The sequence below is a fragment of the Polypterus senegalus genome, chromosome 17, assembly GCF_016835505.1.
Source record: "Polypterus senegalus isolate Bchr_013 chromosome 17, ASM1683550v1, whole genome shotgun sequence".
Classification (NCBI taxonomy): Eukaryota; Metazoa; Chordata; class Cladistia; order Polypteriformes; family Polypteridae; genus Polypterus; species Polypterus senegalus.
Window position 1 is genome coordinate 19,813,282 of NC_053170.1, and position 27,133 is coordinate 19,840,414.

At 43.3% G+C, this 27,133-nt stretch overlaps 1 protein-coding gene across 1 annotated transcript; it reads left to right on the forward strand.

Annotated features, from left to right (window-relative positions):
• The first annotated feature begins 996 nt into the window (after positions 1-996).
• On the forward strand, positions 997-5,367 carry LOC120517782 (UPF0500 protein C1orf216). Its single transcript, XM_039740273.1, has 2 exons — positions 997-1,190; positions 1,336-5,367. Exon 2 carries the CDS (start codon positions 1,364-1,366, stop codon positions 2,195-2,197), a length of 834 nt encoding a protein of 277 aa, XP_039596207.1. The 5' UTR covers positions 997-1,190; positions 1,336-1,363; the 3' UTR covers positions 2,198-5,367.
• The last annotated feature ends 21,766 nt before the right edge of the window (positions 5,368-27,133 follow it).

Here is a 27,133-nt window from a genome sequence, read left to right on the forward strand (position 1 = left end):
CCAAATCCTCTCCTATTTGCTTCTCCCCACATTTTGTATCCCAGACCCCATTTGCACCTCTTAGATGTTCTCTCTGCCCCTGTTTCTCTATTATACTTCTCATCTGTTTCCTTTCTTTTTTCTCCTTGTTACACAATTTTCTAAGTGCACGTTCTCTTCCTAAACTTCTCTCAAGTCTTAATTTATTCCAGTTGAATTCGTTTGCTCGTCTTAGTACTCTCTGTCTATTTTTCTCCATTGCAGATTCCAGGATCTCTGCAGCCTTTTTCTCCCTTTCATGTCTTGTCAGTTCTCCTCTTATTCTCTTCACTCCTTCTGGTTCTCCCAGTTTCCCACCTCTGCTGTTCCCTGTCCACTTCATTCTCTCCAGTCCTCTAATTTTACCTCCCTAATGTCCCCACTTCTCTTACAGCAGTTACACATATCTGATGTTTTCCTCTTTATTTTACTCAGGCACAGTTGCAGTTCCCTCTTTCTGGTGTCTCCCTGTTTCCCATCATTGCTGTTCCCAGTTTTCTCTCTCTCTCCACTTCTTCTATTTGTAGATATTCCCAGTTCTCTTACTGCAGTTCCTATATCTAAAGTCCTTCTACTCCACTCAGAGTCAGCGGTTGTTCTCTCTTTCTACTTCTCCCGTTTTCTTGTTTCTCGTGTCCCCAGTTTTCTCTCGCACTTATTCTCTGCTCTTTTTATTTGTAGACAGCACTCTGAAGTTTGAAGTTCTTGGTTTACCTCTTTATTTCACTCAGCTGCTGTGCAAATCTTCTCTTGTTAACGGTTCTCTTCTCATTTTGGTTCTTCCAGTTTCACAACTCTGCTGTTATCACTTCACGCTCTCTGGTCCTCTACTCTCACCTTCCTCGTGTTCTCAGTTTTTTTCTCCCCATTTCTCCCAGTTTCGCTGCCCACCCTCCTCCCAGTGGCTCCTCTCCCGTCCGCTCTCTCCAATAACCCATAACCCCCCCCCATCTCTCTCTCTCTCTCTCTCTCTCTCTCGCCGCTTATCTTTAGGAAGTGACTCCCTCTTCCCGCACTCGTTTCCGCCGTTGGACGTGTGGAGGGGCGGCTCGTCTCGTCTGCTCGGTTCATCAGCTCTGCGCAGATCGTCGGTTCGGCCTGTTCAGGTCAGGCTCGGCTCGACTCGGCTCGATTGAAGTGATCGGTTGTTCAGACGGCTCCCCGGCTCACAGGTAAGAAGCGCGGCGCGGCGGGGCTGGGCGGGTCGCTGTCCTTTCAGCACCACGCAGGGCTGGCGGATCGTGGAGGAGGAGAAGGGCGACGTTTTCGTTTTATTAACTCGATTTCCTAAACGCGCCATTTTTTTTTCTCTGACAGGTTTATCACGTAGCGCTGTGGAGCCAACATGTTCGGGATTCAGTCGCTAACAGACTCTCCCGGCTCCCTCAAGAGTGCTTTTGGGGCCGAGCTCGGTGGCATGTCTAGGTGTTACAGCAGTCAGCCAGACAGGAAGTGCCTACAAGACAGCAACTTCAACTTCCTGGAGAGCAGGAATCCTTTGTCCACCTTTGACAGCAATGACAATCTGAACCAGAACGGACCGGGCACTGGCACGAACTTCTACTCCACTTTAACCCAAGTGGCAGAAGAGCACTGCCAGGAATATATTCGGGAGCCCCCAGAGGGGTCTGAAGGCAGGAACACAAGGGCTGAGCAAAGGGATAATAAAGACAACTGTGATGGGGGAGAAGACGGGGGCGAGAGCAGCACGGATTTCAGCAGAAGCCCCAGCATTTCCTCTCTGAGCATTGACAGTCCCATTCTAGAGGGTGCTGCTGCGCCATCTGTTGGAAATGCTTGGGGGGAGGCACCTGGGAAAGACTCCCCAGTGCCAGCCTGGGACAAGGCCCCAGAAGGTCTGACCGAGGTAGACAACACTAAGCCACCCAGTCAAGTCCCAGATCTGAGTTCAGTGCAGGCCCACAGGGTTCTGCCGGCTCTGCTTGAGGCTGTTTGTACCCTGCAGGAACAAGAACGCTTCAAAGCCCAGGAGAAAGAGCGCCACCAGGTCCAGCTCACCATGTACCGTCGTCTGGCACTCATCCGCTGGATACGTAGCCTGCAGCAGAAGGTGGCAGAACAGCAAGGCCGACTGCAAGAAAGCTATGATATCATCCTGGAGAACCGCAAAGTGCTGCTGCGCTGCCGTGGGCACCGGGGGGTGGTGGGCAGCACCTAAAGTGACTCACCTGCTGCCAGAGGTCACTTGGTCAGCTGATATCTGGAATAAGAAGGGTTCAAACTCCAAATGACCTCATCTGCATGTTCAAAAGGCAATGAAAGGGAATGGGGTTGGGAGAAAACAATGTGCCAATTGATTTGGGGGGGGGTTCTTGCTTGTCTGAAAGATTTCAGTGGAAACAAAGTCCTTTCTATCTCTGTCTACTCTGCAAACATTGTATGGACTTTATGCAGAATGGTGTGTGCGGTTGTGGACGGCAATATGGACTTGAATTATTATTTCTGAATTCTACACCCAGCCAGGATGCCCTCGACTAACCTCCTTGTGCCCACTTCTCCACTGCCCAAGTCTTTGGTGCCAGAGGTGTGTTGTCCCACAAATGTTCCTAGCAGCACTCAAACAACATCCATGTGGAGGACTTAACTTCTTTTTGGGTTGCCCTACACTGAAGTCTGACATGATGTTAAGTAGACTGGCATCCAAAAGTTGTCCTGCTGGGGATACATACTTGTTTGAAGTATGTGTGGGGTGAGCCACGCTGTTGCATTAGAAGAATAACTGAGGACACTTGGCACCAGGGATTGGGGGATGGTTCATCCATCCATCTATGCATTCCCCCTCAACCTGGAATCAGATAAGAAGCAAACATGGATGGATGGAAAACTGGGATTAAGCAGTCACAGTAAGGTGGCAAACTGGAACATTGGATAACATTGCTGTCTAATACTGCTTGAACCCGGGTTCACTTCTCAGTGGGGATGCATTTTCTCCAGTGGCAATGGTGGCCGTCCATGACACTAAACTGGTCTGCTGTTTTATTTAGCCTATGGTGAGCTGATGCTTCTTTCAAGTTCACTTCTTGTTGTACACCCATTTCGCCCATGATCAGGTCCCTGTGGTGATGAACAGGTTTAGAAAATGGATGGAAGATCCTGTTGTTTTTTCATTTATCTTCTCCACTATGTAACTATTCTCTTCCTTTTAAATTATGAGCAGACAATGGACTAGCCCTCTGTTTTTAGAAGGAAGTCCAGCACAAGGCAAACATGTTAACTCCTCTCCATCCTTTCTCCGAACTTGTTTAATCCAAATCAGGCATGCAGGGATCTGAGTAGAATTGACCCTGAGCAGCACACATTCACAGTTTAGAGACACCATTCCACCTTATCTGCCTGCCTGACTTTGGACTGGGAAAGACTCCACACAGAAGGCACCCCAGCTGGGACTGTGTTGTAAGGTGGCAGCAATACCCACTTTGCCATCTTTGCTAATGATAAAAGTCATGATAAAATCCTAGATATCTGTTATGGGCAGAATATTCTATGCATGTCCAGCAACTTCTCTCCATCCCCAGTTGTGAGTTGATGTGCTGTTAGAGTCGTATCACTGGCATATTATTGAATTTGACTGAACATAATACGAGACCACAAAGGATGGAGCAGCTCATGGGACAGTGGAGGTGCACTTGATGAAAGACCCAGGAGAGTAATGGCCTGAGAGGTCCATCTTTGGAAGTGGGATGACCACCCCAAGATATTTGATATCTTTCTTTATTTTTTCTTCTTTTGTATGCTCAGTGCTGTGCTGTTCCCCCCATCATATCAACAGTGCTAGTTACACATAGGTAAGCTTGGTGCTGAGGTGTCACCCATTGCAGGGTTGAACTCGGGTCCTAAATTGGGATCTTGAGGTGGTTTGTCATGTGGTGGATGCGGCGACATACTGTATCAGTGCATGCTCCCAGCCTCTCTCTCTCTCTCTCTCTTTCTCGGTGGTCTCTACTCACTGATCCATGGTATTCCCTTAAGACCCCATTGAGAGATCATTTATAAAGAGGTGAATGTCAGTCACTCAGTAGTAGTTTTAAACCCTTTAAAGTTCAGGGTTTCCACATGTGTAGTCAGATATGCAGCCCACTTTCTCCCAGGTTCTCTGTAATCAATTGATTTCTGGTCGTGTTAAAAGTGCAACCTTTAATTCTCGTTTCAGTTCTTGCTAGTGGTGAGCTGGTAACCAGTTGTGCTTCATGCTGTGCCCACTTGTTTGGACAGTCTCCTGCCAGCTTTTTTAACAGTTCTCAGGTGCTGTGAGCTCATATGTGACTGATGACCCCCAGAGTGTGCTCAGTGCTGTGGCACCTGAAGCCCCACCCATTTTATTAGCCACACCCCCTGCAACCGTAGCTGTCGTCACCCGCCTGCTGGGCTCAACATAACAAGTGGAATTCAATTAGGAATTTGTAAAGGCTGTTTAGCATTTATTTTATTTTATTTTATTGTTTTAATATTTCTTACCATTATATCTGTAATGTCTCTCAGTCACCATTTTGAGTGCTTAGATTTTTTTTCCTTTTTTAATTCTTTTATTTGGGAAATAAAACATAACAACAAAATATATCCCAATCTAACAAATTAAAATAATTTAGAAAGTACAAAAGAATGATCCAAAAATAATCCATCAGTCTTTGCCCAGCAAAGAGAGCCATACGGCTTGAGGGTCCCGACCTCAACCCTGTAGCTCTTTGTACAGAATAAAACCAAACGGTGGAGCACAAGCCTGGCCTGTTTATATTAGAATCCCAGTAATGAGGTCCTAAAGTTCTAAAAAACAGATCCCCATGATGAGAATTTGATTTTTCAAATTTGACATAATGCAGAGCATCACTTTCCTCCGAGGTAATAAAATGGTGGGTGGGGATTCTTACCCGTTGAGCGGAATCAGCCTTCATGTGAGTGATGTGTTATGAGCTATCATGGCCAGCTTTACATAATACACTTTTATCCCATTCAGTACTCCAAATATTGCTGTTGCTACCTGTAGGCAAAATGTAGGCAATAGAATACATAAAAATTGTTACTGTTTCTTGATCTACGTGTACCTCTGTGTATGTGAATGTCTCTGGTGCTCCGTCCCTCAAGTGGATCCTAGTAAAGCCGGTTTCTCAGACTGTTATTATTTTTGAGGTGCCATTGTCACCTTCTGTTCACTTTTATACCTGCCTTCTTTGAAGGTGACTCTTTCAGCATGGCTCATGTGTCTTTACTCCTCCTCCTGCGTCTCACACTTGCACTTTCTCTTTTGTTGCGTCCCAAAGATCACATCAAAGCCAAGCTGACCAATCACATTGTTTAGAGGGACTGGACACACAGACCGTAGTATTTTATTATGTAATATATATATATATATATGCTATTAATATAAATATATATTAAAAACATATACACTATGTATGCGGTGGGCTGGCACCCTGCCCAGGGTTTGTTTTCTGCCTTGCACCCTGTGTTGGCTGGGATTGGCTCCAGCAGACCCCGTGACCCTGTAGTTAGGATATAGCAGGTTGGATAATGACTGACTTATTGTATATATATATATATATATATCTGTGGTGGGTTGGCACCCTGCCCAGGATTGGTTCCTGCCTTGTGCCCTGTGTTGGCTGGGATTGGCTCCGGTAGACCCCCGTGACCCTGTATTCGATTCAGCGGGTTAGACAATGGATGGATGGGTATATATATATATATATATATATATATATATATATATATATATATATATATATATATATACTGTATATTTTTTTTTTCCCAAAATAGTTTTATTGTAGGACATCGCCAATATGTGACCCATTGATGACATCACCATTCCTTGGGTAAATTTTACACAATTTTATATGCAAGGTATCTGTTTAATGAAAAATGGGGTGCTCTGCACATATTGAACTAGAATGTATTCCGTTCCTAAATTCTATTCTCTTCCTGAAATTTTATTTAAGAAATCGCTTTCCTTAACATGTTTTGCCATGCAGTACTTGGGAGATTCCATCTTCATTTTAGGTGACGTCCTCAGTACTCCAAAGCCGCATACTTCTGAAAACACCGCCATGGCATTACAGTGTGGACAGGTAAAAAATGAAGAGTTTTGAAAACGCAGCCTCTAGTGTGGTATGTACTTCTGATCTGATTGGATCCTGCTCGTTACAACATCTCATTTCCTGATTGGCCACCCTTCGTGGCAGGAAACCGTAAATTTAAAATAGTCCACATAAAGGAGTTGCTTTCTGTGGGGCTTGTTGTGTTGCTCAACTCTATGCAGCTAAATTGTTTTGGACAATTTAAATGTTGCATACATACACAAAAGGCTAATAATTTACCGGTCACTAAAGTTTTGTGATGAATCCTGCGGCCTGTGGTGTTACCATTCCTTCAAGTGTTTTTCTGATGATGTGTGTATGCCCAGTGTAGGTTATCATCTGCACCATCTGTGTTTTGGTTGTGTTAGTGTGGATGGAGATACTTTTGCAAATGACGTGTGAATATTAGACTATCAGGGTACACTCCGCACATTTTGAACAATTTCTAGGGGTCTTTTATGACCACCACAGAGAGTCAGATCCTCAGTTTTATGTCTCATCCGAAAGACGCACAGTGTCCCTTCGTCACTGCACTGGGGCATTGGTGTCATGCGCAGTACACAGGGTAAGTGTCCCCTCTTTACATTGTCTCCCAGTCTCTGTGTGTTGCTTTTTCATATGGGATTCAGGATTTCAGCCATCTCCTAAGAACGTGAGCTTTAGGTTCCCTGGTCAGATTAGTATGGTGTGAGGGAAGGTGGACAGAGATTGTTTTTGTTTCATTCATAAATGAAAACATAGTGCTAATCCACACTAGACGCTGCCATTTTGTGTGTCTGGTTGCTGAGATGTAGTGTGGTTGCTCGGCATGTGATGCACGTGACTGGTGACATTGTGGAAGCATGGCTATAAAAGATAGAGTGATGCATCTTAAAAAAGACTTGAACAAAACAAGCTAAAAATATTTAAGAAGATGTGTTCAGTTCCTGCTTGGTTAGGAGTGCAGACTTTTGCTTAGCATTTTGGTTCATCAGTCCTTATGTCTGACTTTTGACGTCTCCTTCCTTCTCTAAGAAAGACGTTAGCTCATCCTGCTCAACTGCACTGTCTGCCATAGTATCCATCCATCCATCCATTATCCAACCCGCTATATCCTAACTACAGGGACACGGGGGTCTGCTGAAGCCAATCCCAGCCAACACAGGGCGCAAGGCAGGAAACAAATCCCGTACAGAAAGCCAGCCCGCCGCAGCTGCCATAGTATACGTTCTCTGTGTGCTCTCAGTTTATTTTGTGTTTCAAATCACCACAGATCAATTCCAGGTGCTTATTCTTAAATTGAATAACTGTTGAGAAAGTGATTTTTAGTTAATTTCTCATTTTGTTGTACTCTGGGTTGTGACGTCACTGGACGTCATGTATAAATCGGACTGCTAATTCATTTTCTTTTTATCATTCAGTGGATAAAACACTTTCTCTGTTTCTCTTAGCCAGTTTTTCCCTCGAGTAGACCTTAGCAGTAGGACCTTTATTTCAGCTGGGACTTTGTTCTAACACTGACTCTTGAGTAACGTCTTGCTCTTGTGTTCCTGGTTGTCTGTTTTAGTTTGATCTCATGGTTTTGGCCGTCGTCAGTTATCATTTTATCATTTCCTGGTATTTTAGTCTCGTGATAATTCTCAGGCACGTCAGCATGTTCTTAACACTGCCAGTTGTGATGGTAAAACAATTCAAACTGTTCAGAAGTTCAGATTTTATGTTCTTTGACAGTTGTTGCCAGTAATTTGGTCTTAAATGGCACATGAACTTCATTTTCTGCTCAATGCCGTTGTTCCTCATGTCCCACCCTTCGCTGAACCTCCCAGCAGACTTCCAACACGTTCTTGTTTAAGAAGTGTGATGCTTTTATAGTTACTGCTAGTGGCGAGCTTACAAATGCTGTTGTGCCTGTGCCCCGCCCACTCCACTGACCACACCCCCTTTGACATTCACTCTGTAGTCACCTTCTTGCCAAGTTCCAGGCAAGAAGTTCTGCAGTGGTTGGCCATTGTGCTCTTACTGCTTCATTTTCATTCACTCATTTATTTCCTAACCTGCTTATCCATGGCTGGGTGGTGGGGCATCTTGACCCTATCCCAGCAGCCATCAGTCTGTGCTAAAGCTGTTGCTCCTTGTGCCCCGCCCACACAATTAGCCACACCCCCACTAGGCAGCTGCTCATTTCAGATTGGTTACACTTCTTACTTATGGTCCGCTTTTTCCCAATTCCTAGTGTTACTCTTCACCAGTTTTTGAAGCACCATACCATTTCTTGAGGAATGTGTGTACCTTCAGAAAATCCTGTGTTTCAGTGGACCCCTTGAAACTACGATACCTGATTTGATATTCTATCTGCCGTAGCATTAGAGGTACGCCTTCTTTAGAATTGGTCAGGTCTTTAGAGATGTCTGATATTCTTGTGGTCTGCAAGTGTCTCAGCGTCGATGATAACCCGATGAGTGTTTGCCTTCTCTCCTGTGGTGTTATTACTGTATGTACGTGTGTCTTTCACCACTTCGTCCCATTTCAATGCAATAAACTTCTCCTACTAATATAAGTCTGTGTTATCTTTGCTTAAAGAAGATGTGTCCTCTGGGTTCTTCAGCATTACCAGAATGCTGGCTACTGCAGTGCTGTGGTAAAACCCTGATTTATCTGCTTAGAGGATAAGCCAGCATCATCTCCGCTCTGTTCTGACACCAAACAGCCATCAGGGGCTACATGAGGAAAGACACTGGAGCTCATCTGTTTGCCACACATCTCTAGAGTCCCCATGTTCATGTCCAGGTAAAGTCAATAGATGACTGCCTATTTAGATTATATAGTGCCGTTCACAATTAGTGGCTTTTTAAGCCAATCCACAATTTATACATGATATAGTGCCTTTTACACCAAGTGTTATCCAATGATGTTTCACAAACTAATCATCCGTCTTTACCTGCAATAATGCATTTCACAGGGAGCATTAGCAATATATAGCAATCTGTACATTCTACTGTGTATTTTGAAGGGCTTTGTCTAGTGGAGCATTAAAAACCAAACCATAGTCTTTACACTATAAAGCATCTTTCACAATCAGCACAGAGCTCTTCTAAAATAATCAGCACTCTGTTGTCACACATGCGCGTCAGAGGACCTCCTCGCAGGCTCAGTCGAGGTATATAATCATCTGCCGAGACGAGACGGGGCGCTGCTCCTAATGTTGTCATCTCCTTCTTTTCCCACATTGTCGAGATGCCACCCGGTGAGGGCATTTTACCCCATTCCTTCCGGTCCAGCCGCTATAAAACCCCAGGCGTCCCGGAAGGAGGCATCATTACTGGCTTGTGCAATCTGCCGAGAGGAGCTCCACTAGCAAGGACTGCCGCCCTTCAATACTTTCATTTACCCGAATTCCAGCATGCGATACGCACACTGAAGAGTGACATTTCTTTTCTGTTGATTTTCTTTGTCCTGGGACAATTAAAGGGAGGACCCGGTTGGCACTCCAAAATGTATTCCGGTCCATCCCACACCCAGCTATACTGTATAAAAAAAACTATCAATCTTTACATTATATAGCACACTTATAGTGAACATTATCTTTTTGAGCTTTATATATCAGTCCTCTGTCTTATACAGTGCCTTTCATTTTGTCCTTCGTCTTTCAATCAGGTATTGTCTTTCTTAAAGAATATACGTGGATTGCAAAGTAACCTTTCATCCACAAAAGTTCCAGTCTCTCCTGTCTTTGTAAGAATTGCAAATAAAATACCATTTATTTTTTGTATAGCCCAAAATCACAGAAGAAGTGCCACCATGGGCTTTAACAGGCCCTGTCTCTTCACAGCCCCCCAGCCTTGACTCTCTAAGAAGACAAGGAAAAAATTGGAAGAAACCTTGGGAAAGGCAGTTCAAAGAGAGACCCCTGTCCAGGTAGGTTGGGTGTGCAGTGGGTGCCAAAAATAAAAGGGGGTCAATACAATACAATACATAGAACAGAACAGAACACAAGTAATCGTCAATGCAGTATAACAGTAAAATAAAAAAGTACGGAGCAGAATGTAACAGTAGATGATATCACATAATACGATTTGGATTTGTTTAGAGTCCTGGAGACCTCCTTCATCAAGCTGCCTCCTCCTATTGGCTTTTACACAGCTGAAACAGTGCTGGGCCAGCCAATCCGATGAAAGGACCCCTCTACCCGACGATTCCTGCAACCCTCCATCAGGGATGACTTTACCTTAGGCAGGCAGAACAACTTGGCAGGTGGGCCGTGGCACCAAGTGCCACATTTGAGTACCGAGAAGAGAAAAAGAATCGGTGAGGGTTAGTATCAACTTATAACTATCATGTTACTGATGCTTTAATGCTAATGACTAACAACAGAGATGCAGTCTGCACAGCTAATCAGCAGCTCTAGTCAGGGTGTGCTAAACTGAATTGGCGAGTCTTCAGCCAGGATTTGGAAACTGAGACTGAAGGGGCATCTCTTATTGTAGCAGGCAGACCACTCCACCGTTTAGGGGCCCTGTAACTAAAAGCTTGACCTCCCAATGTTATCTTATTGATCCTTGGAATCCTAAGCAGACCGGCATCTTGAGATCTTAATGTACGCTTTGGTTTGTAAGTCATGATACGTTCAGACATGTAAGCCGGATCTCGGCCATTTAAGGCTTTATATGTTAAAAGGAGGATTTTGAAATCTGCCCTAAATTTAACCGGGAGCCAGTGTAAGGATTTAAGAACTGGAGTTATGTGTTCATATTTTCTTGTTCTTGTAATAATTCTTGCAGCAGCATTTTGGATTAACTGGAAGCTTTATAAAGAACAATTTGAACATCCAGTGAACAGTGCATTGCAGTAGTCAATCCTTCTAGAAATAAATGCATGAATTAATTTCTCAGAATCCTGTTTATTTAGAAAGCACCTTAGATTCCCAACATTTGTAAGATGGAAGAAACATGATTTGGACAATCTGTGCCTTAAATGACATGCCAGAACCAGAGGTTACTCCTAGATTGTGGGCTGATTCAGTAAAATGAAACGCGATTCCAACTGAGTTAAATGATGATAAAATATTGTTGCAATCAGCGTCATTCCCTCCAACAATTAACATCTCTGTTTTATCTGTGTTTAAAGAAAAATAGTTCTCATCCATCCACTTCTTTAATTCACTAGCACAACTAATTAAAGACAACATCGGAGAAACTTAATTTATGTAAATGAAAGTATAACTGGGTATCATCTGCGTACGAGTGAAAATGAACACGATGTCTTCAATTGAGAGATCCTAGTGGAAGCATGTAAAGTGAAAACAGTAAAGGGCCCAGTAATCAATCAGTCAGTCCTTTTTTTATGTAGTACCTTCCACAGCGATTTCAGCTTTTTTGAAAACTTACTTTGTGCGTGATCACAAACTATTTTTTCAAAGCTGTTTGTCATTTTTATATAGCCTTTTATATTATCCTTTGATGGCAAATGCTTCTTATTTACTTAACAGAATCCATAAATCCATTCCCTAAACCTGCTTTATCCTGAGCAGAGTTGTGACGAAGTGCGAGTCTATCCCAGTAAGCATAAAGCACCAGTCCATTAAAGGGTGACTCCATCGGTTCTTACTGTATAGTGCCTCTCACAAAGCCGTTTATAACAGTCAATCATGTGTACTCCCTGTATAGCACCCTCGAGTGTCATCGACATTAAAAGACACTACAGTATAATAAATAATCGATCAGTCTGGACATTGGGTTTTTCATAGTAATGACATTTACAGTTGAAGTCAGAAGTTTCCGTACACTTAGGGTGAATTCTTTAAACTCACTTTATAAGCCCTCCACAGATTTTATACTAATAAACTATACATTTGGCATATCGTTTAAGACATCTTTTGTGTGCAGGACAAAAGTCATTTTTTCCAACAATGCTCACAGACCTCAGAGTATTTCACTTTTTGACTATATCACAATTCCAGTGGGTCACAGTTTCCATACACTTTGTTAATATTTGGTCTCATTGCCCTTAAATTGTTTAACTTGAGCCCATTTTGGGTCGTCTTCCACAAGCTTCTTAAAATAAGTTGCTGGAATTTTGGCCCATTCCTCCAGACAGCGCTGGTGTTACTGGGACAGGTTTGTTGGTATCATGAGTTCACACATGCTTTTTCAGTTCTGCCCATAAATGGGGTTTGATTGAGGTCAAGGCCACTCCGATACTTTGGCCATGTTGTTCTTAAGCCATTTTGCTACAGTTCTGGAGGTATTCTTGGGGTTGTTATCCATTTGGAAGTCCCATCTATGACTGAACTTCAACTTCCTTGCTGAGCTCTTGAGATGTTGCTGCAGTATAACTTCATTATTTTCCATCCTCATGATGCCATCTATTTCGTGAAGTGCGCCAGTCTTAGTAAAGCACCCCCACAACATGATGCTCCCACTCCTATGCTTGATGGCTGAGATGGTGTTCTTTGGCTTGCATGCCTCACCCTTTATCCTTCAAACATAACAATGGTCATTATGCCCAAACAATTCAATCCTGGATTCATCAGACCAGAGGATATTTCTCCAGAAGGTGAGATCTTTGTCCCCCCTTTGTGCCATTGCATACTGCAGTCTGGTTCTGTTAGGGCGGCTGTGGAGCAGTGCCTTCTTCCTTGTTGAGCACCTTTTCAGGTCATGTCGATACAGGACTTGTTCTACTGTGGATATCAATACTTGTGTACCTGATTCCTCCAGCATCTTCATAGAGTCCTTTGCTGTTGTTCTGGGATTGAGCTGCACTTTTTGTACCAAAGTCTGTTCTTTTCTAAGATACAGAAAACGTCTCCATCCTGAGCAGCCTGACGGCTGTGTGGTCCCATGGTGTTTATACTTCTGTATTGTTTGTACAGATGAATTTGGAACTTTCAGGCATTTGGAAATTGTTCTTAATGTTAAACCAGAGTTGTGGAGGGTCCACAATTTTTTTCTGCGGTCTTGGCTGATTTCCTTTGATTCTTCCATAATGTCAAGCAAAAAGGCAGTGAGTCTGATGGTAGGACATCCACGTGTTGTCTCCAGATAGGATAACTGGTGATGAGAAACCAACTGTCTAATTGCCCACACGCTTGACTTCATTTTCTAGAATTTTCCAAACTGTTTAAAGGCACAGTTAACAAAGTGTATGTAAACTTGTGACCCACTGGAATTATGATACATTCAATAAAAACTGAAATAATCTGAGGTCTGTGAAGATCATTGGAAACAATTACTTTTGCCCTCCACAAAGTAGACGTCTTCAAGCGATACGCCAAATCTATAGTTTGTTAGTAAAAAATCTGAGGAGGGGTTAGAAAGTGAGTTTTAAAGAATTCTCCCAAAGTGTATGGGAAGTTCTAAGTTCAACTATAGAAATGAATCAGTGATTACTTGATATAATGACTTTCATAGTGAATATTCATGTTCGTCTTTCTTCATTCTGTACTATTATTATTTTTACGTGACTGATGCCTTTATCCAACATTTGAAATATAAATTGTTACATTTCTTTGCTTTTTCCAGTTTGAGTACAGGCGAGTTAAGTGACCTGCTTGTGTTCACATGGTGTCAGCAGTGGGATTTGAACCAACAACCTTGGGTTTAAAATCCAAAGCCTTAACCAACCACTATGCCACACTGCCTGCCTGCCCACACACACACACACACACACACAGAGTTCAGAATCATCAATAAACCTAACACAGTCATCTGTGCAATGTGGGTGGAGAAACGCTCAACACAAGGAGAACGTGCAAACTCCACACGCATCACATTCAAACCCAGTACACTGGATCTGAGAGGCTGCAGAGTTAAACGTTACGCCGCAGTGTCACCCGTGAGTGCGTCTTTAATCATTTTCTAACATGCATATCCAGATTAGAGTCGTGGGAAGCTGATGCTTACCCCAGCGGTATGAGCACAAGACAGGAGCCATCCATGAATGGGTCGGCAGGGTGGTGTTATAGAGATGATCTAGGGTGGCTTGAACCATCCACCTAATTAAACATCAGCTTTAATCCAGTTGAACGTCGTCAATTGCTTGTCATTGCACTATAGTCTTTTTACATTTACAAAATGTTCCAAATGTGATCCATCTACTCATTACGCTAAATAATAATAATTATTATTAAGTTATTTTGCAGACGCCGTAGTGCCTTCAACACCATCCAACCTCTGCTGCTTAGGGACAAGCTGAATGAGATGGGAGTAGATTCATACCTGGTGGCATGGATCGTGGACTATCTTACAGACAGATCTCAGTATGTGCGTCTCAGGAACTGCAGGTCAGACATTGTGGTCGGCAACACAGGACCGGAGTACTTTCTCAGGTACTGTTCATCCTATATACATCGGACTTCCAATACAAATCAGAGTCCTGGCACGTGCAAAAGTTTGCTGACGACACTGATATTGTGGGCTGCATCAGGAGTGGGCAGGAGGAGGAGTATAGGAACCTATTCAAGGACTTTGTTAAATGGTGCGACGCAAACCACCTTCAACTAATCACCAGCAAAACCAAAGAACTGATGGTGGATTTTAGGTGGCCCAGGCCCTTCATGGACCCCGTGATTATCAGAGGTGACTGTGTGCAGAGGGTACAGACCTATAAATACCTGGGAGTGCAGCTGGATGACAAATTGGACTGGACTGCCAATACTGATGCTCTGTGTAAGAAAGGGCAGAGCCGACTATACTTCATTAGAAGACTGGCGTCCTTCAACATCTGCAATAAGATGCTGCAGATGTTCTACCAGACGGTTGTGGCGAGCGCCCTCTTCTACGCGGTGGTGTGCTGGGGAGGCAGCATAAAGAAGAAAGACGCCTCACACCTGGACAGACTGGTGAGGAAGGAAGGCTCAATTGTAGGCACGGAGCTGGACAGTTTGACATCCGTGGCAGAGCGACGGGCACTGAGCAGGCTCCGGTCAATCATGGAGAATCCACTGCATCCACTGAACAGGATCATCTCCAGACAGAGGAGTAGCTTCAGTGACAGACTGCTGTCACCGTCCTGCTCCACTGACAGACTAAAGAGATCGTTCCTCACTCACACTATGCGACTCTTCAATTCCACCCCGGGGGTTAAACGTTAACATTATACAAAGTTATTGTCTGTTTTTACATGCATTTTTTATTACTCTTTAATTTAATTTTTTTTTGTATCAGTATACTGCTGCTGGATTATGTGAATTTCCCCTTGGGATTAATAAAGTATCTATCTATCTATCTATCTATCTATCTATCTATCTATCTATCTATCTATCTATCTATCATATAGTGCCTTTTATATCTATCTATCTATCTATCTATCTATCTATCTATCTATCTATCTATCTATCTATCTATCTATCTATCATATAGTGCCTTTTATATCTATCTATCTATCTATCTATCTATCTATCTATCTATCTATCTATCTATCTATCCAAGTCGTTCTTTTGTTTTTCCAGTTCGAGCACAAGCAGGTGAAGAGATTTGCTGATGGTCACACAGGTGTCAGTAGTGGGATTTGAACCCACAGCCTCAGGGTTTGAAGCAAACCACTGATAGCAAAAATGAGTCAAAATTACACCAAAGTCCATAGAATCAAAAAGGAGGAGTGTGAGGGAAAAAGGGATCCCACTGCAACTATAGACACTCCCTTAATCCATGCCAATCTGTGCCACCTGCCTGCCTCATCAAGTAGATATCAGACAGACAAGGTGGAAAAAAAATGAAAACAAAGTCTCTATTTCAAAAGTGTGATGGGTCCTGTCTGCCATGGCTGCTGGGCGGGCTGATCCAGTGCACCGGTGTGTGTTTGGTGCTGATACCAGTGCCACAAATTAATTCTCCAGCCTGCTTTACTTTGTGTCTGTAGGGTGCCATCCTGCCCTGTCCAAGCATGGCTGCTGATAACCCGCTCTCGGGGGGATTCCCTCTGGTCAGCCTGCGGCGTTGCTATCTCGTAGCACGTCTGGGGCTGCCTTTACTAATCCAGCCTCCCGGCACTGCAGGCCTGCCATGGTGCGGCTCTCCCCTGTGTCACTTGTGGTTTTGGTGGTGGAGGTAGGATTTGGAATAAAAGATTCATAAAGTGTGGGGGTGCATGGTGGGCAAACCAAGTGAGAAGGTGACATGTTGGAGGCCCGATTCCTCCTCAAACGTCTCGGAAGTATTAGACATTGAGGTGTGTGTGTGTCCACAACAGGTGCCTACTGCATGACTGGCATTGTGCGCCCCACCCCCGCTGAGCCCTGCAGGTCGTGCTCTGCCCTGCTTGAGATTCTCGTGAGATGAACCGTCACTAATTGGGGGGACACCCTCTGCAAGAGTGATGCTGAAACCCGCACCAGCACTAGGGGAGCTAAGTGATAGCTGGGCTGTCGATTGGCCCATGGCTGTCCAGAGCCCGCTTAGCCAGCCTAGACACTGTCTGTCAGTGGGACGGCTTGTACCCGCCTAAGGGGACTTCACTTTCTGTGCGGCAGTACTGCTGGCGCAAACTCCAGCAGCAGCAGCAAAAATGGAGGGCTGCCGAGATGCACAAATGCAATGTGACAGGAAAAGGCTGCCCAGCCTCCAGTCGGGAGCATCCGCTGGCCGAGAGCAGTCGCGTCAGGCGTGAGTAATTGGCAGTGACAGGAGGTGGGGGGCTGGGGGTCAGTGAAGTGGGCATCTCAAGAGCTGGAAATTTACAGAGGTCTGTCAGATTCCACGTTTGGTGTCAACAGCCACCATACAGGTGAGCCTCGTATTGGGTAGCTGGCAGGGGTGCGTAGTAAGTGTGGCATGCAATGGGGAAGTGCGCCAGCTGGGCTTGTGTTGGCCACCAGTCAATGTGGCCCGTTTCTACAACATGAAGTCATTGGATTATATCAGAGCCCATCACTTCGTGCTCACCAGCCAAGCACCCCTGATTGCATGGATGGACAGAAGCCAATGAACAGGAACTGTTATGTGATGAGGGCACATTGGGGTATCATGAGATGTTCCTGGTCGGTGACATGTTTGAATAATGGGACAAATGTGTAAACAGCCACACTCTGAGCCGACACTTATGTCAGATTTTCCCAGTCTTTACAGTGATGCATGCAGAGACAGCCCAGTCCAGGTTCAGCATTGTGCATGAACTCGTTTAAAACAGCGCCTTCATTGAACAAGCTCATTTTTCTAAGAATGGTGAACTTAATGTAACACATTTGCAAGTGAAGAACTTGAACATGAGCTCGTTCAGTTTTATTTGACATTCCGAATCTCATTTAGGTCAGGATTAAACGTTTTGCTTTACTCTGTAATGTAGGTGTGGTGTTCTGACGAAACATCCTACCCATCGAAATGATCTACTCACTGATACTACGCATGCGCAGACCAAAATTTTTACAGTTTTCTGCATAGGTATTTACTGTCAACATTTTATAAGTTGTATATTTTGCATGTGTGACTTTTAATCTTGTACAGGCCATTGTATCCATGCACGGCTGTGTCTCTTTCGGGCATTAAATGATGCATATAGAATAAATTGAGAAATGTTAGCATTTCCATAAATTTGATAGACGACTTCTAAATACAACATGTTAAATGATGATATGGTTTAACGTTATAAGTTTAATGTTACGACTTACAATAAACGGATGGGTGTAACATATACGGTGTATATACCGTATCTGCCATTTAAATAAACTACGGTAGAATACTTCGACAAAGTAGGACAAATTTTTTTGCCATTTGTTTGTATTCGGAAAAAATAGCATGAAATCAAATCGGCGCTGTCTGAGTCTGTGTGCTTGTGCTTAAGCTGCAGCCCCGCTGACACGAGCACGCCGTGAAGCTCCGCTTTCGTTTTTAGGAAAACGTTGGACTTTGCGAGGCCACTTTATATTTTTCCCTGTTGGACATGAAATATGTGACGCGGATTGTGACCGGCAGCGTAACGTGTTAGTTCACCTACACGCTGGTCCATAGTCACCATTTCTGTCACACAGTTGAAAATAGAGGGGTAATATTTATGTAGACTTGCATCTATTTATTGTTTTTTGACTGGGAATATATAAGCATCTGCGGTGGGCGCGCGCCCTGCCTGGGGTTTGTTTCCTGCCTTGCGCCCTGTGTTGGCTGGGATTGGCTCCAGCTGACCCCCGTGACCTTGTAGTTAGGATATAGCAGGTTGGATAATGGATGGCTGGATGGATATTAGCATATACTGTATGGTTATATGTGTTTGTTGCTAGGTATAACTCAATAAAGTGTATTTAAATAAAAAAAAGTCTTCATAATTATTATATTTTATTCAAGAACATTGTAACAGCCTAATATAAGTCATGCAAATTTGAAAAAAGTAAACTCATGGGTCTTTTATTCTCACTCCTTAAAAAATACAAAATGAACTGAACATGAACGAGTTCAAAACTGAAATGGTGAACTATGAACGTGAGTTTATTCATTTTAATCTGTGTGAACTGAACTTGGAGCGAGTTCTCGTGAGGTGTGACCTTGCACAGCCCAGTCCAGGTTACTCCTCTAAGTGGACAGGCACACCTGGTCAAGGAGACACCCCTTCTGGTGAGCAGACACATGTGTGTAACCGAACACACCTAGCAGTGTCTCCATTTGAGATGACCCACAGTGCCATCAGAAGGTCTTCAGGCCTCTTCACTTTTTCATATTTTGTCATGTGACCTACCATATCCTAAAATCCATTAAATTAATTTTCTCCCACATCAAGCAACACTCGACATCCCAGAATGACAAAGCGAAAACATTTTTTTTTACAATTTTTGCAATTTTATTAAAAACAACAACCTGAAACATTCCATTGATACCAGCATTCAGACCCTTTACTCTGTACTAAGTTGAAGTCCCTTTGGCAGCCATTCCAGCCTGGGGTCTTTTTGGGTCTGACGTGACAAACTTCACACCCTTGGATTTGTGGATTTTCTGCCATTCTTCGCTGCAGATCCTCTCAAGCTTTGTCAGGCTGGATGGAGACCCTTGGTGTATGGCTGTTTTCAGGTCTCTCCAGAGCCGTTCCTTTGAGCTGAAGTCCAAGCTGTGGTGATGGAGATGTTCCTAAGCCCCAATGTGTTATCTTTACTTTGTCCTGTTGGAAAGTGAACCTTCAGCCGAGTCTGAGGTCCAGAGTGCTCTTCAGCAGGTTTTCATGAATAAACATCTCCATACTTTGGTCCGTTAAGCTTTCCCTTGACCCTGACTAACCTCCCATTTCATGATGCTGCCACCACCATGTTCCACTGTTGGAATGGTCAAGAGTGGGGCCTGTTTTTTTTTTTTTTCTTTTTTTTACCAACAGGATCTTAGGTTCATCAGACCAGAAAATTGTGTTTCCCACAGTCCAAGTGCACATTAGGTGCCATTTTGAAAACTTCAAGTGGGCATCCATGTGCATTTTACTGATGAGAGGCTTCTGTCTGGCCACACTGTTATCAAGCCCAGAGTGTTGCAGTGATGGTTGTCCTTCTGGAAATTTCTCCCATCTCCACACAGAATCTGTGGAGATCAACCAGAGTGGCCATTGGGTTTTTGGTCACCTGTTTTACCAAGGCCATTCTCCCATTAATTCTAGGAAGGGTTGTGGTTTTTCTAAACTACTTCCATTTCAGAATTATGAAGCAACAGTGCTCTTAGGAACATTAAACCCTGCAGTAACGTTTCTGTATCCTTCACCAGGTCCATGCCTTGGCACAGCCCTGCTTCTGAGCTCTGCAGGTGTTTCCTTGGACCTCATGGCTTGGTTTTGGCTCAACGGTGGTACCTCCTATATAGAGCTAATCAGTCCAATCAACTGAATTAACCACATTTTGTTTTGTTTGGACTCCAAATAAAGGTGTAGAAATATCTCAACGATGAGATGCACCTGAACCACGCTTCAAGTGGCCTAGTAATGGCTCAATGGAATATTTCAGATCATTTGTTTTTAATGAATTTGCAAAAAATTCAAAAATTATGTTTTCGCTTTGGAGTGTTGAGTGTTGCTTGATGTGGAGACAAAAAAAATGAACTTAAAGGATTTTAGCACAAGACTGCAACATCACAAAATGTGTCAAAAGTGAAGGGGTCTCGGTCCTTTCTAAATCCCCTCGATGTGTATAATGGCACACACCTTCCCATGCCTTGTCCCTTGGTGTGTCACATATACGCCGCCAAGTGTCGACATTCTGGTTGTGTATAACTGGACGCACCTAACCCTCCCACACAGTCGTCTCCTCTCATTTCTGTAGTCTTTACAAAATGAGTCGAATGAAAGCAGAAACACACCTGACCAGGCCAGCTCTCCAAATGGAGATGTTTCTGTCACTGAACACACACCAGCTAACGTCTCCATCCTGAGCGGACACACTTTTACACCGAGACGCAGTCTTCTGTCTGTCATGTTTTCTCACCTGGAGGTTGGAGTTGGGGGAGCATGCTCTGATTACAATGCATTTGCCACACCCACCACCTGACGACCCACCCGGACTGGGACACGAGTGCATCTGTGCTACGGGTGACACCTCAGCACCACATTGAAAATGTGTCAGCTCTTCACGACTGTACAGAACTGAATTAATAGTTTATAGCAGAAGAAGTGACTGTGCATGGTCCACAACTCTAAAAGCTCAGGCTCCTGGAAATCCACCTACCATCTTCAAGTTTTCTTCATAATGTGAGTTTATACCTGCTGCTGTCTTCTCTCTTTTTCAGTTTGCTGGGCAAATATCTACAGTGAATTGAGAAAGTATTCAGACCCCCTCACTTCCTGCATGCTTTATTGTGTGGTTGATTTAATTTTAAATGGACACATCTGCCATTTTTGCATTTAAACTACACTCAATAACCCAAACTGACATTATTTTCAGAATATCTTCTCATTGCATTAAAAATCAAAAACTGAAAGTTCCCGTCTCTGTAAGAATTCACACTGTTTGCTGTGGGACTCCAAATTGTCATCAGGTGTGTCCAGTTTGCTGTAATTCTCCTTGAGATGTTTCTATCTTGATTGGAGTCCACCTGTGGCAAATTGAATTAATCCGACATCCTTATATATAATTTGATACTATCTGTATGTATGGTGATTGGGTCAATACCTCGACTCAATACAAGTTAGAACCATGCAATGGGACTCTGCCTCTGTAGTTAGAACATCACGTGGCAAACACGGACACAGTATTGCATGATTGGCTAGGAATGTTCGAATGCTTCAGTGACACCGCTGGACGGCTGAGTATAGTAAGTCGGTGTTGGTTCGAGCAGATAACAGTAAGTTCGGTTGGTTTTTGGAACATTGGTTTGGTGGGGCGTACTCTCCAGGACTAACATCGTCGACTGATTTAAACCCTTTGACAGCTCCAGAACCGGAAGTAATTTATAACGTATCACCATTTGCTTGGTACGTCGAAATCTATCTTTGGGCAGTTCGGTTTTGGCATCCGTCCTTCTGACATCTATTGGCAAACTGAGTAATGACAGCTGGGTATTAACAATGGTTATTGTTTAAATTTTAGCCGATCTCAGATCTAAAATGACCACGGCAACATAATTATTACTCCGACTCAGATTATAGTCGTAAAATACGGTTTGTTTTGAAAATGTGTTTGCCGTAAAAAAATCAAATGAGGTGCGCCGAAGAGTTGAGTTCACATCTCGCAGCCCCATTTAAACAGGAAGCTCTTCATTACATCGTCCGAAAAGACCTATTTTAAGCACAAATCATGATAACAAAATCATTTCAAGGACTTAAAAAATCAAATAATTATTTGCAGAGAAAGTATGGATTTCAAAAACATAGGATTTGTAGCCCATAACACGGGCTAACACGTAACACGTGGACCTGCCTATAGAAGGTCCCACAATTCACACTGCATGGCAGGACAAAAAAACAAACCCCGACGTGCAAGGAACTGTCTGTAGACCTCCGCGATCAAATCGTGGTGAGGCACAGATCAGGACAAGGGGAAAAAACCATTTGGAAAGCTTTGAGTGTCTCCAGGAGCACAGTGGCCTCAAAGATTGTGAAATAGAAGAGGTTTGAAACCACCAGGACTATTTCTTGAGATGATCATCCGGGCCAAATTTAGGAATCCGTGACGAGGTGCATGGTCAGGGAGGTGACCAAAACCCTAATGGTCACTCTAACAGAGACCTTCACAAGTACTCTGTTGAGATGGGAGAACCTTTTGGAAGGACGAGCATCTCAACAGCACTCAGGTGCTTATGGTGGAGTGGCTAGACAGAAGCTACTTCTGAGTTAAAATCATTTCAGAGGATGATGAGCTGATGAGACAAAAACTGAACACTTTGGGCAGAACTCCAAGCATTATGTCTCATGAGACCGCATGGGCCCTGCTCATCACCTGCCTAATACCATCCATTTGGTTAAGCATGGTGTGGGCAGCATGGGTGATTCTCAGTGGCAGGAACTCAGAGTCTGCTCAGAATTAAGGGAAGGATAAATGAAGCCAAATACTAAGGAGACAACCTGCGCCAGAGTGCATGTGACCTCAGACTGAGGGGACGATTCACATTTCAGCATGACAATGACCCAAAACATACAGCAAAGACAACTCTAGACTGGCTTTGCAATAAGACTCTGAGTTTTCTCTTGAGGGGTCCTGCCAAAGTCCAAACTTAAACCCACTGAACATGTGCGGCAAGACCAGAAGTTGACACATGCTTCTCATCCAATCTAATGGAGCTTGAGAGGATCTGCCATGAAGAATGTCATAAACTGCCCTAATCCAGTGGTGCAAAGCTTGTAGAGACTTACCCAAGAAGCTGTGGGGCTTCTACAAAGTACTGAATTATGGGTCAGAATACTTCTGTGAGTGAGAGATTTCAGTTTTAGATTTTTAGTAAATCTGCAAACCTTTCAGAAGACATGATTTCACTTTGTCATTATGAGTTATTGAGTGTAGATTGATGGGCAAAAATATATTAGCTTAAAATGAAATCTACAACACAATAAAGTGTGTAGAAAGTGAGGGCGTCTGAATATTTTCTGAATCCACTGTATACTAAGATGCAACTGACCAAATGCAAGAACTTCAAAGGGTTCAGATCCAAAATCTATAGTACTTCCGTTCTCTTGTCTTTTTATAATGTTAACATCGGAGGTTGTTTTAAGATACATTGTTCTGTCCATTTGCCTATTCTTGACACCACTGAATTAACTTTGCTGTCTCTAACTTTTCTTACTGATCTGTCATGGCCTGCGATTTAGTTGTAGACCACTTGGCAGTGGCAACTGCTACGAAAGGCACTATATGCACAAAGATTTTAAGTTGATGCTTCATTAACAACTTTGAGGGGTCAATGGTGCCCTGTCCATTCATTGGCCAAATGGACATCTGCTGGGCACAGTGACACATAGGCTTCTGCCTCCTGGTAAGGATGGCCTCCCTGAAGCAAGCAGTTTAGGGTCCGACTGAACACGAGATCGCCTAGCAGGGCCACCACATCAGCCAAGGGCCCGTCCTCTCCTGGCCTCCGAGGCTAATTGTACAGCCCTCATCGAAAGGAGATTATCTTGGCTCCTTTATATCTCAATGTGTCTGGATCTGCCCCCCACCCCGCATCGCGCAGCTTCTCAGCTGCTGCCCTCTGCTTAACCAGCTAATAAATATGAAAACAGCAGGTTTTAAACTTTTATACGACGACGTACTTTAAAAGATTAGCTCCTCAATAGAGTTCCATGGAAATCCCTCCAGCTCATAATGGTCTATGTTAACTCATAAAAACGTGGAACACAAAAGGAGCAGGACGCGCGTCTTTTCACGGCTAAAGCGTTTTCCCAGGACCGCTTTGAGAGGGGATTGCCGGCGACACGCTCCGCTGCCTTATCCTAATGAGCGTGAAAGCGGAGCTCAATGCGGCAGGTGCGCCGGGGGTGGAGCGAAGGTCCCGTCAGGGGAGGCAGCTGCCTGAGGAAGCCCGCCCCGCCCGAGCCGAGCCCGGAGAGCGGGCAGCCCAACAAAGGGAGGGAGCGCCGTGAAATCGGGATTAACCCCAAGCCGAAAGGCGCAACAAGGCTCAGCGCCGGGCCGATTCAGCCTGAACCAGAGTTGGAGTCTGAGTCGGGACCGGGGTTCCAAGAACGAGCACGCGCTTCCGCCTTCCAGAGCGCATGCCCGGTTGGCTCTACTCGGCTCGGCTCGGCGCAGCACGGGGCGGGGCCGCGCAAAAAATAGTCGACTACAGTACAGTATTCTCTTTGAAGGTGCGCAGATCGTTTTGTGGGGAGTCGAAAAGATGGCATTGATTAACCGATAGGCTGCTCACGCATACGATGGTAACACTGTTCAGTTAAAAATCAGCACAAAAAAAATGTCTGCAATTTCAAGAGTTTTGTGTGGCGGAAACAGCAGTCGTTCATTCACTGAAACAGTTTACTGCCTAACATCCGAAAGTGCTGCTTTGTAGTTTCGGCTGTTGGTGTAGAGATACTTGGTATTTAATGATTTGAGATTATACCATAGTTTCGTTTTTATTTCCTGCAGTTTCTTTTTCTCCATTGATTTTAATTGTATCTGTCATGGAAATCAGTTTCAAAATTCCAAACTAATTCCAAAAGTTCCAAACTCAAAAATATATTTTTTAGTGTAGTTGCAACATGTCATATGTGGACACCCGGTGGGTCTTCTGTATGAATATTCCATGTCGTTAATATGTCATAAAGACAAGCTGTCAGGTGACACTTAGTCAACCCATTGGGGTGAGCCAAGCAGCCATCTCTCAGACACACACCTGTAGTGGCGCCAAAGCAAATTCAGAACGCACTGCGTTTAAAACACAAATGTAAGTGGGTAGCGTTTGATATTACATGAATTAATGTTTGAATTATGTATTCTGAATTGAATCAGTCTCATACAGTGGCTCCTTAATATTCTTACATATTCTTTTCTCCCCAAATTCCTTCTTTTCTGCTCATGACATCCCAAAATAAACACATAGCACCACTACTTAGAATGACATAGAGACGTTCTCAGCATTCCCTCTTACCTCAGTCTCAAAGCTTAAACAACCAGCATATTCAGTCTGCTCTGTCTTATTACCGATTTACCCATTTCACTTATTAACATGCATCTGCAGCTCGACTCTCTGTACCGCACATCAAACTCTGCTCTATGGGAGCTCGAGTGTCCTCTCATCGTGCCCTTCAACTCTATAATTCTATTCCCTATCACAGCCGTCAACTGGACTCAATAACACAATTTAAAACTACTCTCAAAACATATCAGTTCAAACTGGAATACCAACTAGGATTTTACTATTGTTACTGCCACTTATTTGCTATTATTATTATCTTTTATTTGTTTTTATTTTGATATTTTACTATTGTTTAATTCTTTGTAAGGTGACCTTGGGTGCTAAGAAAGGTGCCTATTAAATAAAATGTATTATTATTATTATTATCCCATCCTCATCACCAATGTTTGATCTTACTTTAATGCATGGATTATGTATTCTGAACTGAATCGGTTTCACACAAATGGCTTCTTAACTAAAACCAACATCTATATTCTTATATATCCTTTTCTCCCCCAACCCCTTCTTTTTGGCCCATGACATCCCATAATAACCACACAACAGCACTACTTAAAATGACATGCACCTTCTCAATACATGCTAGGTAGTGAGTTAGTGCAGGTGTCTAATAGGGCAGTTTTATGAGACTGGACATTTGTTGTGTTACTGTACCACAAAAGAGGAAAAGAAAATTGTTTGTCATTCAATTTGTAGCCCAATGGTACAGCAAAAGGAAAAATTTAAAAAAGAAAAGCGAAAGAAGATGTGTTGGTAAAAACTATACCGTATACTAACACAAGTAACGTCTAAAGCAAAAGTAAATAACACCTAAACAATGATTTGAACACGCCGTAAATTTGGCAGTTGAGACCAAATGAGTCTGACCTGACAAGATAGTCAGTGTTATGTGAGGAAACTGACAAAACTTCTTTAGGGGTAAGAGACACAAAACAGAAAAAGGGTCAATAAATAAGTTCCGAAACAACAAAGCCAAAGAGTAAGATGAAAATCAAGAACCCCAGAGGTCAATTCAGAAACAAGAAACATTCGCAATTGGTTTTGGCAAAGTTTTTTTTTTTTTTATCCACAGCTTGGCGAAGTGAGTAGCTATTTAAGCCCACCACTGCAATTGCTGGCACATGACAAATCCGGGCACCATGCCCCCAAAATCGGGAAAGGTTGCCCCGGCAGCTTGAACAAGCTGCGATGCACTCAGGGCACACAAGACAAATGCCAGAAAAAATAATATTTAAAAATATAACAGTCAGGAAATAGTGAACATTTCTGCTTCTATTGGGTTTAGCAGCAATGCACAGTCCCATGACACCGACACAGGTGTGAACAACAATTTGGAAGACAATGAGGACACTGCAGGAGACACGACACACCAAACAACACAGAACCAGAACAAAGATATGTAATTATATAAATAAAAACACAAAAAAGCAAAGAAGCAAAACGGATGTAACTGAAAAGGTAATCCAAGGGAACCAAGTCCTAATAGATACCTTAGTAAATCAGAATTACAAAACAGAAATAATCAATTAGAAACCTGAAGAAAAAAACTATAAGAAACATCTACACAAAACCAGTGACCTACTGCTGGATTCCTCTCTCTAAATGGATTTAAAGGCAGAGGGAGGAGCAAGCAGCAGTGATGTAATGATAGCCACACCTCCTTGGGGGCTCCACCCACAAAATACAGAGAAAGGAGTCACATATAAAGACACAGTACATACATATTAAATAATAAACTAACATGACAGAAATAATGTAAATTAAAAAATAACAATAAAACAAAAACTAAATAGAGGAACTTCAAAAAATATCCAAAATAAATTGTAACATTTAAGAAGATCAAAATATTACAATTTTTGAATACCTCGAGACACTTTTGGCTTGTCAAACCAAATAGGTAGCATTTACCCACCACCATATTGCACCAACAATTTTCTGTGGCTTGCTCACCACCTCTTCCAGTTGAGTTCAATACCCAACATCCCAATTTCAAAGGCTTTAATTACTTTGGGATCACCCTGAGAGTAA

Excerpts from the sequence above, each read along its gene's own strand:
- LOC120517782 (XM_039740273.1), top strand. The coding sequence starts at position 1,364 with ATGTTCGGGATTCAGTCGCTAACAGACTCTCCCGGCTCCCTCAAGAGT.